Source organism: Ambystoma mexicanum, chromosome 10 (genome assembly GCF_040938575.1).
Source record: "Ambystoma mexicanum isolate Mex_15411 chromosome 10, UKY_AmexF1_1, whole genome shotgun sequence".
In the NCBI taxonomy this organism is placed as follows: domain Eukaryota; kingdom Metazoa; phylum Chordata; class Amphibia; order Caudata; family Ambystomatidae; genus Ambystoma; species Ambystoma mexicanum.
In genome coordinates, this window is record NC_090932.1 from 1,267,936,002 (window position 1) to 1,267,955,959 (window position 19,958).

At 46.4% G+C, this 19,958-nt stretch overlaps 1 protein-coding gene across 1 annotated transcript in view; it reads left to right on the plus strand.

Moving 5' to 3' along the window:
* DDX54 (DEAD-box helicase 54) overlaps nucleotides 1-19,958 on the plus strand; it is a 560,256-nt gene that overhangs the window by 165,727 nt on the left and 374,571 nt on the right. Inside the window, exons 4-7 of the mRNA XM_069619243.1 lie at nucleotides 6,287-6,475; nucleotides 6,852-6,901; nucleotides 13,307-13,348; nucleotides 13,986-14,081. Coding sequence (XP_069475344.1) covers nucleotides 6,287-6,475; nucleotides 6,852-6,901; nucleotides 13,307-13,348; nucleotides 13,986-14,081 — 377 coding nt within the window. The remainder of the gene's footprint in view (nucleotides 1-6,286; nucleotides 6,476-6,851; nucleotides 6,902-13,306; nucleotides 13,349-13,985; nucleotides 14,082-19,958) is intronic.

Here is a 19,958-nt window from a genome sequence, read left to right on the forward strand (position 1 = left end):
GATTCTTAGAGTCCTGCACTCTGGTGAGGGGACTTGGATAAGTCAGATTATGTCTCTGGAGGTTCACCTGGAGCTCAGCAAAGACTTGGACGGATTAAGCTTCTGAAAAATGTTGCACTGCAAACTGGTCTGAGGTCTCCTGGTATTCGCAGTCTGCAACTCTGGAAAGGCCCAGCACTTTGGGAGATGGCACAAATTGCAGTTCGTCTCAAGGCTTGCTGGTCCCACCAGCTAAAGGGAAGGAGTAGTCCTATTCAGAGCTCCTCTGTTGAGCAGAAAGCGGGACCAGGACCGCAAGGGTGGCTTCATGGTGATGTAAAGGGCTTGCAGGCGTCTCTGGTCGAGGCTTCTTCAGTTACTTCAGTTTCCAGTGGTCATCTTGCCGTTCACCTCCGGAATCTCACCTTTTATTCAGTTTCAGCACACACTCCTCTGCAATCTCTCTCAGCAGTTTACAGAAAGGGGTGGGTGGCTATCCAATCAGGACAGCAGGCCCCCCAGTGGGCAATGGTTCAATTCAGGCAGACAAAGGGGAGTGGAGTGAAACTCCTCCCCCACGTCCTTCCTGCACAGACACACTGGAGTCTAGGCGGGGACACCCAAGTGTTCCCACCAAAGGCAAAACACACACACACACAGACCTCCCCCTCCCAGAATGGTAGAAGGACTAACAAAGACCCCAATAGAAATGGTGGGGGGAAAAAAGGAGCCACCATCTTAGAACCTAGGTGACCCTATTCTGCACAACCGGGACTGTGAATACAGTCTGCAGTAAAAGAATAGCACAATAGTTGGTAGAACACATCCACTGCCACTAGCCATAACTATAGGGTTGTCTATGTGACTAAAGAGTCATAGGAGCAGAGAGAAGGGGGTTACTAGGTATCCCCTTGGCACTCCTCCTATCCTCCTAAGGTGGTGTGTGCTAATCCCTCACAGTATAAACATTTAGGAGGGATACAAAGTATCCCTCTATCCTTAAGAACAGTAGTTAGTAAGGATAAATAAATAATCTCAAAAGAGAACCCAAAATGTTCCCATCACACTGCCCATAAGGAGCATTGTCCTGAAAGTTAAACACAGATGCCTTAAAAGAGATATGCAGGAAAGTAGACTCCATAGAGGTAAAACACAGAGAACAGTGTTCCAAACATCAGTTCAAATAAGAATGCGTATTAAAACATCTGCAAGCATGGGTTGATGAGAAAAGGTTGCTACACCCACTACAAACACGTTTTCGGAGTGGGGGAAATATCAATCTAAACCACAGAGTAATTGATCAGCTTATTAACCAGGCGAATAAGAAAGCAAATCTGGCCCTGTACCTTGCGTTTGTGGATTTTGTCCACGCTCAACCTGGTTAACAGGGATCGTTTGTGGAAAAAAATGGCAGAATTGGGGTGCCCGGGTTGGCTACTCGAAATTGTGGTAGCCTTACATATGAAAACCTCTGCTAGAATCCGAATGGGCATTGGGAACTCCCTGTTTGAGGAAATCGGCATGGATAGTGGGGGTAAAACAGGTATGTTTGTTAGCCCCCCACTCTTTAACTTATTTGACCGATTTGCTCCGACGGTTGGAAGCACTGGGTTGCTGGTCTCCAAAGATTGTGGCAGTGATCATATTACACCCATCGTGTACGCCGATGACTTGGTGCTTTTTAGTCATACGTTCCAAGGTATAAAGCTCTTTTGGAAGCTCTGGTCAACTATGCTAAAGAAAATGAGCTTGTAATGAATCAAAACAAGACCAAGATACTGTTAGCTACCCATAAAAAAAGTAGTAAAAAAAAAGTAGGGTTAGTATTGACCTTAGTATTTGGCAGATTGACTATGTCCCCTATTATAAATACTTGGGCATAAACCTCACAGAGAATGGCAGTTAGCAAAACATTGTAAATACTAAAACTTAAAATGCCCGACAATGTATTTGATAAGCCGATTCTCCAAGGGATACGCAGGTTTTTCATTGAGTGGGACGCTCATGCTCTATAAGCAGTGGTTTTAGACAGTCTGGAACTACAGAAGTGGGAATGGTTAAACCGAATTGAGGGCTTCTTTTGGCGTAAGATGTTGGGTTTGCCTGACAGTACGCCAATTGAATACTTGCGATTGGAGTTAAGCTTGCATACTTAAAGCTCTTGTGTTGAAACGTAGAGGAGAGCTGTACTTGCGCATTCAGACTTCAAAGGAGTAGTTTTTGATGGCGAGAGTAGCAGGACATAAAGCGGGGGGTGAGTAAGCAAGAGGATAAATTCCTGGAATCTATAAACGCTGTTTTCAGCGAAATTGACTGGTGGCCTGATTTTCTCATGTGGCATCAAGTATGAAAACATTTTAAAAAGTGTTATCCAGGAAAAGAATGCAATGGCACTAGACACAAAAGTATGCCCATTTGGAATCCCTGCATGGATATGCCCAAGTGGCACAGGTGACGCATAGTTTTATGCGCCCACAGACATATCTGCTGATCTGTCCGGATCCAAGGGTGAGAAGGCTTCGACTCCTGACTAGGATCAATAAGCTTCCAGTTCAAACAACTATGGGGGGGGGTGCTTGAACCTAAGCAAGGAATATCGATTTTGCAGGATATGTAAAAGCCCCAGTAATCCAGAAACGGCGAGGCATATCTTTACGGGGTGTCATAAATCAGGCCCTTTATATATGGTACTCTTAGGTCACCTGGTCCATAATTATGAAGCCACCCTGAGTGAAGATTTCTGGAATTATTGCCTGAACACAAAATCCACATCAACGCACATCGCTTTACATCAAGTTTGGTTGAACGTTAAGAGGTATTTTGAGATAGGAAATTAGGGTCCATGAATTTGTTAGGAACATTACTCGAAAGCCTGCATTACCAGAAAGAGAATGTTGTGGACTCATATGCAAATCAGTTTACTTTTGTTTTTTATATATATTGAAGATGATTGCATATTCCTTTTTAGGAGATATGAATTTTCGAAATGTATGGTGATTGATTAGTAAGTGTATGGATCGAGGCTATGAAAATGTACAATGTTGGTTATGTGTTATGTTATGTGTTATGTGATGGGATACGTGGCACGTGAATGTTAGGTGAATGATATGTGATAAGTGAATGCTATGTGTGTACATTTTATATGGAATGTTTTATTTGTAACATTAAATGTTTTGTAAAGGTTTATATGAAAGGTTCTATGAACTGAAACGTATAATAAAATAAATAACTTTGAATCTCCCCGTTGGGGAGAAATCTCAGAAATGTGTTAATTCCCTTCTACCTTAGAGACCCCCAGCTCTTTTGCTGGACTTTAGGATTTTTTAATTTCTAACCTAGAGAGAATGAGCCCTTTTCCTCACCCTCTCATGTATTTTTATTGTGATTTGGACTCTTGATACTTTTGACTTTGGAGTCTGACAAACTCCATAGGCATCATCTTTACATTGTGACACACAACACCTTCAGTGCAGTGGCACAGGGAAGTCTTAGATTTCCCAAAGGTTTAAATACCTTCTCTTGGTGAAACTACTGTTTCCAAGAGCAGTGAAGTGAAATTGACTTTACTTACATTTTGTAACTTTCTAGAACCAGCACACACTAGCTTAAAATAGGGTGCTGGATGGGTTACTTACTATCCCCTTTGGCTAGTTTCTCATCTTTTTTCGCCATTTCTTGTTGAAAAGGTCCTTCTTGAGATTTACACTGCGCACCAAACCAGGTTTGTTCCCTTTGTTCATTTTGTCTTTGGTGGGATTCACGAGTGAAGCCCGCCTCTGGCTCCAGTATCTCTGGCAGGGGCTGGAAGTGAGGGAGGTGCCCGAAACATCTGGTGCTTAATCCCCTTGGTTACAGGAAGGCACCCAAAGGCGATTAGCCGGCTGGCTGTCCGGCAAGGACAGCCACCCTGCTGCGTGATTGAAACTAGGCTGGAATGAATGGGAGAAACATGCATAAAAAGTGAGGCTTTTTGGCTTGGAAGGCAGAGTCGACCACTGGACAAAGGAATTCGAAGAAGAACTCTGAAGAGACGCCTGCTGCAACTCGTGGACCGTTGGTTTGCCCGATGAAGCCCTGCTGCTCTGCTGAAGCTCCAAATTCGCCTTGACTAGCGAACCCCCTGCAAGGATGACTTCTCCCTTTTTTGAGTTGGTGGGACCAATCAACTCCAAAGTAAGCCTGTCTGGACATCCTCTTGGAGCTGGCTGTATTTCCACTGCTCGTGCTGCTGGAACCGAAGTACCAGGGAGAGGAACACCAGATTGTGTGCTTTGCTTTTAAGTCGGACCTGAGTGCTAGGAAGATCCCCCGGACTTCCCTGATGCAGGACTGACCGAGCCTTCAGCCACCTCCACAGAGTGCTGGACCCCAGAAGCAAGGAAAGTCTGAAGTGGTATCCGAGAACCGCAGTGTTGCTGTTTGCTGTCGGACGCCCAGAGTTGAAACACTGAAGAACCGCCCTTTGAATTGAAGTTTGCCCATTGCTGTAGCTGACCTTCCATTGCAGAGCAGGTGTCCCCAGACGTCCTCCCTCTTGTCCCCCCGACTGAGGCTCAGGATCAACCGGATCTGCAGAGCTGTACAGGAACAGAAGCCAGCTGGAACAATTTCCTCTAACCAGAGGTACTGTAAAGTCTAAGAACTTAACTCTCGTTGTATAGCCTTGCTTGCTCTCAGTTGAGACCTGACTTGGTTATCTTGCAGAGTTGGTATAGCTTTGCTCCTCACGAGGCTACCAGCTTGTGGCCCTTGAAGTGCTCTATTTTCTACAAACATTTCTAAAAACGTGCGAGACTTTTTACCTACCTGAAAAGAAGATCTTCAGCTCGCCTAGACATTGTGCAATTACCATTGGCTGTCCTGGGTCCCTGAGTGACTCTTCTTACCCCTGACTCTGTGCTTTATCTTTTCCCCAGGAAAGGGTTAATGGGTTAATTTACTGAACATTGGAAGGTTTCAAAAGTACTTGCCTGTTTATGAATTATTTGTTAACCTTTGTTTTATTCCCCCATTTAAACCTTTGCACCAAACACCGTATTGCTCTAAAGGTACCAGTGATAAATCAATGTCCACAGTGTCCTAGCTATTTAAGTCACTTGAGGATGTAGGAAGTGTCTGTGTGCCATCCCCAATGGGGACCATATGTTTTAGAGAAACTAAGTGTGTGTTCTGAAGTATATTTTAAGTGTTACATGTTTTGCTCTCTTCTGAAGAAGGCTTATACAACTGACTGTAAAATAAATTATTTTTTTTTATCCAGAAACCTTGAGTGCAAGTGTTTATTTGAATAACTGTACTGTGAAACTGTCACAGCATTACTGCTCACATTGACCCCTCTTGAGATCAGCCTGGCTGCTCAATCACACTACCAACCTGTGTAGTTCAGACTTATTCTAAAGGTTGGGTCCCTATTGCCATGAGGTCAAGGTTATTGTAGTGCACCCAAAGGGTACTGATACAATCTTGCTTAACACTCCCTATCACTGACACTAGTCTGTCCTTGGCACATAGAAAAGGCTTGTAAAATGTTTCTAGGCTAAAAGAAGAGGGACACATGGTGTCCCTGTTACTCTACTGTAGGTGATGTGTGTTAGACAGAAAAATGTAAATGGGAGAACATGTTGCCCTGAACTGGCCACTTTGACAGACCAATTCCCCCAGGCCCCCAAAACAAGTGAGATAAGCAAGTGAGGCAAAAAAAGGCCCCACTTACCGCAAAGCAGCCTGGATACCCCGACAAACATATGTTTGGGGTTACTTTGAAATCAATGGAGGGAAAGTTGCAAAAAGGAAACCTTTCCCCAACGCCTGCAAATAGGGTTGTTTTGAATAGCTGATTTATAATACATCAGTCACTGAAATGAAATGGCCAACTGTACAGTTTGCAAAAGTGCCTAATTATTGATTGAATGGTATGTAGTGTTTTGCATCCAACATTCCACAATATGTTCCGGAACCATGTGTTGACATGAAGACAAAGTAGCTTTTTTTGTTATTATAGAACAAGATTTCAAAACTGTAAAAAAACTAAGTACATGTAGAATACTGGTTCATGTCACTTGCATCAATCAAGTTTGTGGAGCTCCCTAGAACTGGGATATGTTTTTTTCCTGTGCCAGATAGATGGGGCATGCCTTGTACTAGTTCACTTGTAGTTTTTGCTGTGTTAATGATGACCGACCTAAGACATGTTGCAAGTTCAGCACATCTGTGGTGATGGTTTCAGCCCATGAAGATAGTTCCACTTTTAGTTGACGCCCCTTTTAAAAAAAAAACAAAATGTCATCTTTTTCTTTGTGTGTTCCAGACTGTGCCAGTGATTCTAGATGGAAAAGACGTTGTGGCAATGGCACGGACAGGCAGTGGAAAGACTGCATGTTTTCTTATCCCCATGTTCGAAAAGCTGAAGGCTCGTAGTGCACAGACTGGTGCCAGAGCTCTTATTTTGTCACCTACACGTGAGCTTGCACTCCAGACCCTAAAGTTCACCAAAGAGGTAAAGTACGGAAGCAAAATTGTGAGACTCCTATGAAAGAAACTCAAGCAAATGCTCTTGCCTGACCCAGAATCAGCATTCCCGCTACATTCCCTACAGTTTCTTTACACTGCCCTGCATTGCCATTCTTTACAGCTCCCTGAAACCAGTGCTTCTGCCTCATTTCAAACAGTGCTCCCGCATAATTTCTACAACGTAATCAGCAGCACAATCTCCTCTAGCCCTTGCACACCTCACCCTCTATCAATTTCCAGTGACCTATCGCTCTATTGTCCTCCAAGTACTATAGTTGATCTAATGTAACGATGTGTTGCAACATTCAGCTTTCTTATGTTTCTCTGTTCTGTTTGTTTTTCCCCTCATCTTCCATCTGCAGCTAGGAAAGTTCACAGGCCTCAAAACCGCATTGATCCTTGGAGGAGACCGGTATGGGCTGTTTTACATTTATATATGTTGCCTATTCTGCCATTTGTTTTGTAGGAGGGGAATGGTGTTTTTTTTTTCTTTGAGTTCTTGGTCCTATCCTGATCTGGGAGATGGTCATTACAGCTTTGCCGGAGCAATATTAACGTGCCCGTAATTCAGTTTACCGGCACGTTGTCACCCCGGCAAAGCACAAGTTTGCCGGTGGGGCACCTGAGTTACATCCAGCTAAGAGCTGGAGGCAAGTCTGGCACCTTACCAGCAAAAATAGCCGGTATTACTGGTGCTGGTAATACCAGCAAATCCCCACCTGCCCCCATGCCCAAACCCCGCGGCCGATAGGACCGCATGGAATGGGTCTTTCCTGCCCTTACCAGCACTTGTAATCTGACGGTAATTCCGCCAGACCAAGTGCCAGGAACAATAGTTCCATTTGGTGGATCCCGCCGGATTTACCGTCGTGATACCACCAGACTTGTAATGAGACCCATAGTCCTAGGACTCAGAAGACTCCAGAGCATGGTGACGGAAATTTGCACACTCCTCGAAACCTATCCTTCACATATATGCCTCCGGGATAGGGAGACCCACCTTTTGAAAGGGTCAAATGAAAAGTGGATCCTACTAGAGCGTGGGTAAAGTGACAAACCTAAGACTCCTCCCGAGACAGCAGAGAGGGCAGGAGCCCTTTCCCCACTTTCCCTGGCAGACACTGGAGCCCTTGTGTCCCCTGCTGTGCTGCTGGAGCAGCTGCGTTCGCCTACCTAGACCACCCTACACGGGCATGCCGTGTTTACTAAGGTGAACACACGCTGCTGCTACGCTGACCCCCCTGCAGCCTGACACCCACCTGCAACAACAAATCGTCTGAATAATCTATGGTGGCACGACACAGCGCTCGTTCGTAAACAAGGATTTTTACATCGTTGCTAAGCAACGTTCAGCTATTTGTTAGCAGCGTTTCCACTGGCTGACAGAAGCCGGCCCACATCGGTGAAGGCCCACAAAAGAAAAGGCCCTGTTTGTGCCTGTTGGCGCACTGGTGACCGGTGCTGGCTATACCCCTTGCCAGTACACTTGCTAGGTAATTCCCCCCCCTCATTGACTCTCGGACTCTCTCCCACTGCCCCACGTGCCCCTATGGTTACAAAATACTCACCAAATCCTTAAAAACTGATTTGTACTTGTATGTAGTTGTGCCCAGACCAACCCACGACCGCATTGCCACATATTTCATGGATTTGTCGCCTACCTTGTTAAAACTGCGTGCAGCCTACCGTGTTAAAACTGAGTGCCGCCTATTTTGTTGAAATGGATTTGCCCCTCACCAACACTCCACCCACCACACAGCATTTTTTCCCCTTCACTTGCTTACCAATGTATCCTGCCACACTATCCCTGCCACCTCACGCCCAATCACCAGCACACTCCCAGTATCACACTCATTCGGCACCTCCTCATTGCTCTAACCCGTACACTAGCTACCTTCTGACACACTGATCCAGCCTTAATGCCTACCTCCATCACACACTTCTCGGCCCACACTCCCCATCAGCATGTGTGTACAGTTAACGCTACCCTCGCAAGCATCCCCACGGCCAACTCCCAAACCAACCCAGGATAAAGGTTCTCTAGGCTCAGGGTACGCACCGAGCCCACTCTGCACCCCAGCCTGCCCATCCCCACAGCCATTAGAAATCAGAAACTCTGCTCTCTTTTAACTATCACATACACACCATCCCACTACTCCACGACCAAGCTTCCTCACAGCCAGCAAGCTCCTGCACACCGGCCTCCCCTCTTGGGTCTCCTCACCCAACCCACACTCTCGCCCCTCACCCGGCTCCTCGCCTCCCCAGTCCCACCTTATCCACCACCCCCCCCCCCCTGCCACCTCCAAAAAACACATCCTCGCCCAGGCTCTTAAATGTGCTCTCATTAACGCCTGCTCCCTCCCCGCCCATGCCCTCGAGATAAACTACCTCATCACCACCCATGACCTAGACATACTTGCCGTCGCAGAATCCTGGCTCCATGAGGCATCTGGGCCAGCCATCTTCCTTGTTCTGCCGGCTCTCAAAAGATGAGGTGTAGCCCTTATATCCAACTATACACTCCATTAGGCAGTGCGATCACCCGTGGGAAGGTTAACACTGGCCTCCTCTCAGCCAAACTGTCCCCCAACTGTACTTTCAATGTACACATCATTTACAGGCCTGCGGGCACAGCCCCCAATTTCCAAGGGCACCTCCTCCATATTCTAGGTAACAACCTAAAAAGTTCCACAAAAACCATCCTTTTCGTAGATTTCAATCTAGGTCTCAACGACCGAAAAGACAAAGTGGCTTTAGCCCTAGCCAAAGATCTCAAAGACCTTGGTTTCTCACAAAAAGTCACAACCCGACTCAGGGTAAAGGCCACACCCTCGATTGGGTGACAGACCTCAACTGCTTTTCCCCTGTTTCCAACACGGCCTACCCATGGACTGATCAAAACTGCATCCAATTCACAGTTCCCACCGAGCCCACTATACGCTCCTCCAGCCATGGTCAGAAGCTCCAAATAATTAACAAAGGGCAACCTTCTTCCCTACCTGGATGTCCCAGAACTTAAACCTCCCTTCACAAACGACCCCAGCTCGCTCGCTGACATCTACTCCCACACCCTCACTAGAGCCATTGACACCATGGCCCCGAACAAAGCTAAAAAGGAAAAGAAATCCATGCACACCAATTCTTGGTTCACCGAAGACTTACTGGCCCTTTTTTCACCAGCAAACGTCTAACTCTAACCAAATGGCAGGCTAAGCCTAGTGATTCCACTCTGGAAGAATTCAAAAGGCTATCAAGGCAATATAAAAATGCCATATTCAAAGCCAAGTCCAACTCTTTCAACCACCGTAATACTAATGCTAACTCCAAATCAAAGGAAATGTTCTCTATCTTTAAAGACCTCATCACTCCTTCCACCGGCCCCGATGAGGTCATGAAAGCAGCCATGCTAAACAAAATTAAACTTCTCCAAGACAAAATTCAATCTCCATGTATAGCGCTCCCCAAACCTGTCCGTCAGGCCACGCTCCGCACCGCCCCTCACACACCTTCCATCCCTCTCTTCTCCTTCAGAGACGTCTCAGAACCGGAAGTCATAAATCTCCTCCAACATCTCAAACCATCTGTGTGTAAAGGGGACATCTGCCCCCCCCAACATTATCAAAGATTGCGCTGAGTCCCTGGCTCCCCTCATCACGGCATTCATCAATGCCTTTTTTGCCACAGGTACGGTCCCATCCAACCTAAAAGGAAGCCTGGGGCCCCCCTTCTAAAAGAACCATCCCTGGATCCCACTTCCCCAAATAACTACCGCCCTATCACTACCGTCCCCTTCCTGCTCAAGATCCAACACTTCATAGAGTCTAACGCCGTCCTAGGCAAAAGGCAATCACGTTTCTGTTTGGCATCGAAACCGCCCTCCTAGACCTTAAAAATCAAATAACTAAGATAATGGACATGGGAAAATCAAAACCCTTCTGCTGCTACTGAATCTCTCAGCAGCGTTTGATTTCGTTGATCATAAAATCCTTACCTCCCATCTCACCAACACAGCTCACTTCTCCAGACAAGCTTCCTCATGGATAACCTCATTCTTGGAAGGCAGAGCCATGAAGGTCTTCTTGGATCAGGCTAACGCTGTGCCCACCGCCATCCACTTCGGAGTCCCCCAGGGTCATGCACAGCACCTACACTGTACAACGTGTTTACAGAGCCACTCTTCGACAAGCTGGACTCCTTCGGCATAGCTTACACTAACTATGCCGATGATACGCAAGTCCTCCCTCTCACCGGATCCTATGACCAAGATTCAGCAGCCCTCCTCCAAATATACACCACCATTCAAGCTTGGATGGCTGCCAATGGACTCTGCCTCAATAGAGACAAGACAGAGATCATCCTCATAGTCCCCAAAGAAACCCTGTCCAAACTCAACCAAAAATACTGCAACTTCACCATCGACAACACCACTATTCCTGTCTCCTCCTCGGTGAAGACGCTTGGAGTCTTCCTAGACTCTACCCTGTCAATGACATGACAGGTCAGTGCTATTGCCTCCGTCCACACCACTAAACTAATAACTGCCATTAAACGTTCTTATCCAACTAAAACTGCCTCTCCATCGCTCGAGCCAATATCGGAGCTAAATTAGATTACTGCAATGCTCTCCAAGCAGGCACCTCAGCCAAAAATCTAAAGGGGCTGCAAATAGTCCAAAACAACGCACTCGGAACAGCTCTTAGTATCCCCAAAAGAGACCACATCACGCAGGCCAACGGTCCGCCCACTGGCTCCCTGTAAAAAAGAGAATCGCATTCAAGACCCTTACCCCAATGCATAAATGTTTAAGCCTCTCTGCCCCGCCCTACCTATCAGAAACTATCTCCAGAGATTCCTCTTTGTGTCCTAAGAGAAGTCATTACGCCAACCAACTATGCATCCCACCCATCAAAAGAGCCAAACCAGGAGGGATTGGTTTTCCTCATCTAGCTCCCAAACTCTGGAACGCCCTACTCGGCGCTCTAAGGGCTGAGACCTCCCTCACTGCTTTACGCAAAGGCCTCAAAACCAAACTCTTTAACCAACACACCCCTCTCGGTCCCCCTTCCACCGCTGTACTCGGCATACTCCAGTATTTCCTTGTAACCATGTATAACTATCCTGCCTCAATATCATGTAGCAAAGTTTTTTTCTCTGTAACCAGCAACGATTTCTTTTGTCTGTAACAGCGCCACGATGCCTATGGGCTGATGCGCGCTTTATAAATGTTAATAAATAAAGACTCTGGGTTCCCCTCCTTGCGGGATGCGATGCATGGGAAGCCAACACACAATATAGAGAGTAACGCTAACAGAGCGGTCTGTGTCAAAATGACCTCCTCCCCTTCTCAAGCCTTGAGGAGCTGCAGATCGGCAAAAGGTGGGGAACCTCACCTACTTGAGTAATAAATCAGTCTAAAGGTTCTTCACAACATAGTAGAGGAAAGAGCTAATGGGATAATATCTTAGATTACTAAATAAAGGCAAATGCCTATATATGACAAAACAAGGCATAAAAGCTTATGCAGTTTTCCAGGAGCCAGAAAATCTTGAAGATGTATAGTGTGAAAAATCCAGACTCCCATTACCACAGCATAGAAGCTAGATCACAGATGCAGTCTTACAGAGAAATAAGGGCTTAAAGTTCTTGTCAAACTTGGAAAGCTGGTTAAAAGCTGCTGATCATTAAAAGGCCTGAGGATCCTAAAGAATCTTTGACTGGTTACCGGTGTGCTGGATACTTTATCACATACCTGTGAGCTGGGGCACTATCAGTGTGATACTGTGCTTTATCCCCAAGACTCTGTAGTACATTAGAAACCCAGGGGGAGATCAGTATTCATGTTAGGAAGGAGACCCAGGTTCACTTTTGTTTCACCTGTCCTAACACATTTCCTCACTTGGTTTCAAGGAGGAAACAACCCCCCCCTTTTTTTGTTTTGTTGTTGTAACAAAATCCCATAGATCCCATGGGGGTTCCCACAACGAAGAGAACACTGAGGAATCCTGTGCGAGTCATTCCTTGAGGGGGAAAACTGGATGACCTCTGTTTCCAGAGGATTTCTAAAGCTCCCATGTTGATTCCTGACACCTTATAATTGTACCCATTCTGAAAAACTTTGGCTTAAATCTTTCCAAGTTGGGTACATCCTTTTATGTTGTAGATAAATCCAGGGCCCCTATGGGCCCATCCCCTGACCACAACCAAAACACATTTAAAAACCACTTCTTGTGTCGCATTCTTTGTCAGTCTGTCACATCAGCCTTTACAAACCCTGTCAGCCCTAATGTGTGGAGTGTCAGTCCTTTCTGGCGATTTCCCCAGCGTGGTGGTAGCACACCACTTTCTTATGTTTGACCCAGTGCTCCAGCGCAGTGCTTGGGCTCTCTTGCCTCAGTTGGTATGGTATTTGTTGCCTCCGGTGTAGAGCTTGCTTTCCTTAGTATCTTGGGTAGCTTACAATGGCATTATGCGCACACTTCTCTTCAGTCTGTGATCAAATAGTGTTGCAGCATGTTATGACCTCTTCATCAGTTTATATTGGTCCTGTTCGGCAGCATAGTGTTACAATGCTTATCTCTGTCAGCACCGTCCCATGTGTCCATTGTGGGTGTTACAAGTACCCTTTTCTCAGAGCCAGTACTGACTATTGGAATAGTGTGATACCTGGTGTACTCTTCAGTCTGTCTTTTAAATGCAGCATTGTATCAGTGGCTGTTGAAACACTCTCCTATGTCTTCTTATTGTTTTTCTACGGACACTCCTGGATCCTGTGCAGTATCTCCAATTCTTATGTTTTTGTCATCTTGCTTCACAGAATGGAGGATCAGTTTGCAGCTCTGCACGAGAATCCAGACATGTAAGTTCTAGCTTAATTTTTAGAATTCTGTGGGGCAGTGTCTTCTTAGAAGCATGAGTAAGTGCTATGGTTGTAGGTAGAGAAATTGGACTAATGGAACAGTCTGAATATCCATTTGACACCAAGAATTGGTCACTCCAGGGCAAGACTTGGGGGTATATTTTGATGTGGATTAATAGGTTTGTGAATCCACACGACTCGATGTGTACAGCATTTCGTTCTCTTTATGGGAAGTGGGTGGAGGAGATGGAAGGGGGGGTTTTGCAGACCAGTGGCTATTTCCATTGCATGTACAAGCTGATTGTGAATACCCTGAATGCATGGCAGCTTTAAAACCTGCCCGTCAGTTTTCCTCAGCAATCCTGCATGGCCATAAAGACTCACCACTGATGAAGTGTGGGCTTCCTGGGGTGCCCTATTGCTTGGAGTAATCGTGAGCCCTTCACCAGTAGAGAACACACTTTCTAGGCCCTGGAGAGGGTGGAGATTGTTGCATAGTCACTTGTGTAAGGTGCTGAGACTGTGGGTGCAGCAGCCAGGAACCTGCTAGAATGTGGATCTTCTGCACTGCATTTCAAATTACTATGCATCGTACTTGTCTCCTCCATTCTATTTATAAACTGTTTCCCTATCCTAGAATAATCGCCACCCCAGGCCGTCTGATGCATGTAGCAGTAGAGATGAACCTCAAACTTCGCAGCGTCGAATATGTTGTCTTTGATGAGGCTGACAGGTCAGTTTTGAAAGCTGTTGGGGTGAAGGGAATTTGGGAGGGTCCTTTGAGCTGAAAACAAAACCTGGCATGCTAATGAAATTTCTATGGACTACATATCTCTTTTTCTTCACTTCATTTAATATCGGACAGGATAGCTCCTTAGATTGGCAAAGAACTGGTTGGTAACTTTTCAACTTGAAGCCAGGTAATCTAGCCACTGGCAAAAAATCGTGGTTAGCTACCCTTTGCACCACTGTTGGGGAAAGTTTATCTTTTTTAGCAACTGTCCCTCCATTTCTATGCACCCCCAAACTTTTAACTTGTGTTTCTGAACTCTATCCTGACTTGTTCCAGTGGACTTCACTGCACTATTGCTCATTGTTACAGGGAAGCTGGCCAGAGTCCTTAAGGCTGTCAGTACTGGTATCCCTCTTCTTGGTACATGTTATCTTTTTTTTGGGTAACTTTTATCTTTGCACAATGCATGTTACAATGCATTTTAATGGGGCTTCTTTTATTTGACCCTAGACTACACTTAAAGGAATTTTTGGTTACATTCCATGCGCCTGAGGACGAGCTGGTGGCAGCAGTTGCATTTTCACTATTTTATAATATTTCGCGCCTTGAAACACTTGTGTATAGGCACGTTATAAATGCCATATCATATAAATACTTTTCGTTAGTCTTACTGCGTTTGGCTACTAACTATGGCTTCTATCCCAACATGGCTGTGTCGCCACATTTTATGCTTGTTCTCTTGGCCATCTTTTTCTGTTGCCTTCTTCCTGCCCTGCCAGGAAAATTCTTTTATGGTCCTGTACTGCCCGGGAAATCCTTGGTTTTCGCGGGCTTGTGTGGGTCTGTCAGTGGGTATGTCTGGTCCCAATCCACAAACTGGTTTCTGAAGGTCTAGGAGGGTATGCATGAGTTTCACCAACAGTTCAGTGGTCCTGATTAGACCACTGCTGCGGTGTGTGCAAGGGGCAGATCTTCCATTTGGTGAGCAGAGTTTCTGTTTAAGAGATCTTGAGAAATCCAGCATTGCTGAAGATGAGTGAGGCGACCAATTTCTGCTGCTGTCCTGGAAGAGCCCTGTCTGGCAAGTGATCTTTAGAAGTCCTTCGGTGGAGCTTCGACCCTGGGAATGGATGTTCCTGGGAGTGGATGGAACATCCATTCCAGAAGTCTGCCTGGTGTCCTGCGATCCAGAGCCTTCAGAGTTGTTACTTAGCCAACCAGGGTCTGACCAGCTCGAGGTTTGGGCTACAGTGCTGTACACATCGCCCTTCCATGTTTTGGCGTCTGAGCTATTGGGACCGCCACAAGAGTCAACTCTGCGAAATTTGCAGTTCCAGCATCCAAGGGACCCGCTATACAAGGCTGACTCTAACCACAACTGTCCTATGCTGTCGCCCTGCAACTGTGACCATCACGAGAAACTGCTTTCCTGCATCCAGTCATGTGCTGAGCGGAGGCCTGCACCCAAGTGAGTTACATTGTTCCTCTGGAACATGTTGCATCAGCATCTGTGGCCGACTGAGGATTCCCTCGAACCTGCAACTCCTGTGCCCCGAGGATCAGAAGAAACTGTGGGAAATGCGACCTCAGATGAGACCTGCCGAGTCCCAAGAGAAACCGGAGTACGGGGGTGGCAAGTTACTGAGGTACCTACATGAACCCCCTATTTCCCCTTTTAAAAGTTTTCCTAACTTCTAAAACGTTGGTTAGTTTGGCTTTGCCATTGCTTGTTCGCACAATCACTCCAAAAGCTGGGGACAGTTTCATTCACTGGAATAGCCCATACCTGACTTTTGGAACCCTCCCCCATCCACAAGACCCTCCTAACTTTTTTGCAGCACCCAAAACTACTTGGAACTTTGAACTTTCAGGGCACAAAGCCCCAGTCAACTTAGGGTTGGACTTCTAACGATAGAGTTGTAATCTTGTGGACTGCCATTGCAATTTCTAATACATATCTTACATTTCAGTATTGTGGGGTGGGGGTATTGTGGTTTCATTGCACTGGCTACTGGGATTGTATCTATGTATTTTATTATTAGTTTGTGTTATAGTATTACTTGCTTATAGTCATCTGTATAGTGTTGGCTTGGCCATATATACTTGATTACTTACCTTGTGGACGCTTGACCAGGCTCACCCCTTCTTGAGACTTAGCCTTGACCACTACTCTCCATGCTACCTATATTGGTTTGGCTACAGCTCCCGGAGTTGTCCCTGTTCACAAACTATGTTGGCCTCCTGTAAATCTGTCCACCAGGCCACAGTGTAGAAATCCATCTAACAACCACGATGATGATTCAATGTTTTATGGTGATGCGCATTGTTGGACGCAAATGGAGCCCAGGTCACCAGCCATACTGTACCTCACAGATGCGCCACTAGATTTGTTTATTCTCCAGACATGAGTTTTCATTGTAATTTGTGCTGTAAGGTTATCCTTAATTGTCAGAGATCAGAAAACATGTTTTTCTAGTATAATTTACCCATTGGGGAGTTGTCTTTGGCAAACACCAATGGCTAAGATTAATTAATAACCTTTCCACCATCACCCTTCGGTCCTGGGAGAGACGGGTTTGTCCAGACTTGGATCCCAAGTCTGCTGCGCCTAGAGACCCAAGCTGCACCTCACTGATTCCACCCAGTATGGGCGAAACATTTTGGGTTGCTTGTGGTCTTGTGTAGAAGGGATGTGATCTAGCAGTTCAGGCTGCACTGGCACTTTTAGGTGGCAAGACTGATTTGCATACAGTCTTTTCTCCTTCTCTAATGGCTTAGCTGGCTTAAAGGTTGCCCTTAGCCAGTAGTTAAGAATAATTCATAACCTTCTATCAATCAACCTTTAGTTTTACACTTGGTTGGGACTGTCTGGTCCGAATCCACAAACTGGTTTCAGTGAATCTGAATGGTATGCATGAGCGGTGCCACCAGTGGTCCTACTTGGACTACTGCTGGGGTGTGTGTGTGTGTGAGCCAGATCTTAGATTGTCTAGTGGGCGTTTCGGCTCTTACCTGGCTTTTGGATATGAGGGCACTTAGTCCAGAGAGATCCTGGAAGAAACCTGAAGGAGCCAAGTATCCTGTTCAGCTTCAAGATGCGTAAGGAGACTGGGGACCCGTTGGAAGGCCTGCCATCCAACTTCTGCTGCTGTCCTGGAAGAGCCCTGTCTTGTAGTTTTTCAGAAGTCCTGCGAAGAAGCTTCGACCCTTGCAGTGGAGGGAACATTAATTCTTGATGTTGACGCAGAGTCCTTCGAAGAAGAACACTCAGAAGTACCCCTGGATCATTTAGTGGCTGCACAGCTCAGTTTGTGCTACCGTACTGCAGACGTTGGCATTCTGCGCTGAGTCCTGGATCTTTGGGGATCGACAGCTTGTACTGCAGGACTCATCTCTGCCCAAATTTCATGGTCCCAGCATTGAGGGGACCCGAGATAGGAGACAAAGTCAGACAGCGACCAGTGTGTCCCCCTGGGTCGCTGTGCATCAGTGCCCCTTGTCCAAAACAGCTTTCCTGTATCCAGTCCTGCGCTGAGGTGCCCTGCATAGTTATTCTGCACTCTCCATCCTGAGGACCTTGCACATAGCATTTGTCACCGACCGGAGAAGTGGTCGAACCTGCACCCCCTGGGCATCAAGGATCAGAGCTGACAGCAGGAAAAGCGACCTTGGACCATCTTCTCGAGACCTGCTAATTCCTAAGACGAATTTGAGAACGGGGGTTGTGTTGTAACAGTACTTACCTGAACCCCTAACTCCCTTAATATTTAGAAACGTTTGCAACCGCTTGGCTTGGTCCTTGCTTGTTTGTGCAAGCATTCGGAAAGTGGGGGAACCATTTCTTTATTAACTAGAAAAATGTGTCCTACTCATTGGACCCCAGAAGCTCTCCTCTTACTTTTTCCCATCTCACAAACCTGTGTGGAGCTTTGGTGAACTTTTGGACACAAGGCCCCATACATCTTAGGGATGGACTTTTAAAGTTAGTGTTGTGTTAAGACGGTCATAATTAGACATACTCCAAAAACAGAGAACAGAAATAAAGATTTATTAAGACCCGCGCACATTCACCTCCCCAAGCCACCCCTCAACCCCAAACAGCTGGGAGATAGATTCGGAAACAGCCCTGCTCTTGGGCTGACTGAGAAAGTTCTCAGCTTCACCTTCACTTAAGCAACCTTTTATAGCTACAACCCACATAATTAAGATATAATGCATAAATAACATTGTAGACATGTCAGGCATGCTGATTGGCCAGGTCTTTATAGATCAATTACATTGCCCTCTTCTGACTGGGCAAACACACCTCCTGTAATGGGCACCCACACCACCTATGTGACATCATGAATTAGCTGGAAAGATACAGGTTTCAACTAGATTTTATTTGCCTGGAAACGGAGCAAGACTGTGCCAGGCATTCAAGGTAGGCTTACACTAAGCCATTGTCTCACTGCATTCTGATTGGGTATCCTCTCCTATCTCTTCCCTGCTTCATGCCCAGTTTAGTTTATAAAAAACCCTTTGCAAGACACTGCCAAGACACTGCTAAGCCAACTGTCTCTGTAGCACCAGGCAGAGAAGGAGACTGTATTTCCAAAAATGCCATCTCCAGATGGATAGTCGGATGCATACAACTGTGCTATTCATTATGAAACAAGACATTGGGCCTCATTACAAGTTTGTAAGCTTGCAGGTACCGTTGTTTCCCGACCAGCAAAGTACGAGTTATGCGAGCGGTTGCCTTTCAGCCCAAGAGGTCTGACCTGACGGACTGAAAGGGACCCGCTCTCGTATCGAGACTGATGCGCCGGCGCCATTCATGAATGGTGCCGGTGCATCCGTCCTCCCCATTCCCATTGAGTCCAATGGGACTGAAATGGAAATGGGGAGTCATATTTTGCGGCACTCTGTGTGGACCCAGGAAGCGGATAGGACTGTCTGGTCCCAGGCCACAAACTGTGGTGCCTGAAAGTCTAGTGTGCATACATGAGTGAAACCCACAGTGGTCCCTGTTTCAACCGATGCTGGCTGAGTGAGTGGTGCAGTTCCTTTTTATTGAAGGGTTGTTTGATCACTCACCTGAATTTAGGATACAAAGAGGAGTCCTGCATAAATTCCAGAGGATCAGCAACACTGTATCCTGTGTAGCTGTGCAGCTGACTGAAGACACGTGCACTCCTCCTAAAGAGGCCTGGCGACCTTTCCTGCAACTGTCCCGGTGAAACCTTGCTGGACTACGTGATTTGAGAAGGTCCTCGTCGGTGCTTCGACCCTTGGACTGGTGAGACCACCCAGTCTCGATGTCTTCTCACGTTCATACAGCTTTGAGCCTTTGGAATCGTCCATAGACTACCTGGTGGATGGACTAGCTCTGAATTGGACTACCGCACCAGAAACTTTGCCGTTCTGGTCGCCAGCTCATCCTACATGTCGCCTTCCTGCCAAGTTTCAGGTTACCAGCATCGAGGTAGGGATCCTGCACGGGGAAGGACTTCTTTGTTTGTGATTGGAGAGATGCCTGCTGTCCCCAGTGTGTGGTGACTGTCGCTGGCACCAAAGCCTGCTGCATTTCTTCATAGGAAAAGGTTGCACTCTGCTCCTGGACCTGACCAGAATCTTCCTTGCATCTGCAGCTCCTGGGCTTATTTTACTGGATCCAACAGCAGGGAAATTTACCGCCAGCGACTCCAGTCTACCTGCCAAGTCACTTGGTAAAATCAGAGTAAGGGCGGCGAGTAATCGCAGTACTTACAGATGCCCCGATCTCCCCTATAATAAAATGTGTGAATAGCTTTGATTTATTCCATTCCCTCACTTTTCAAACGTTTGCTTTAAAAGTTGTCCATTCTAAGAGATCAAAAAAGTATCTTTCCTGTA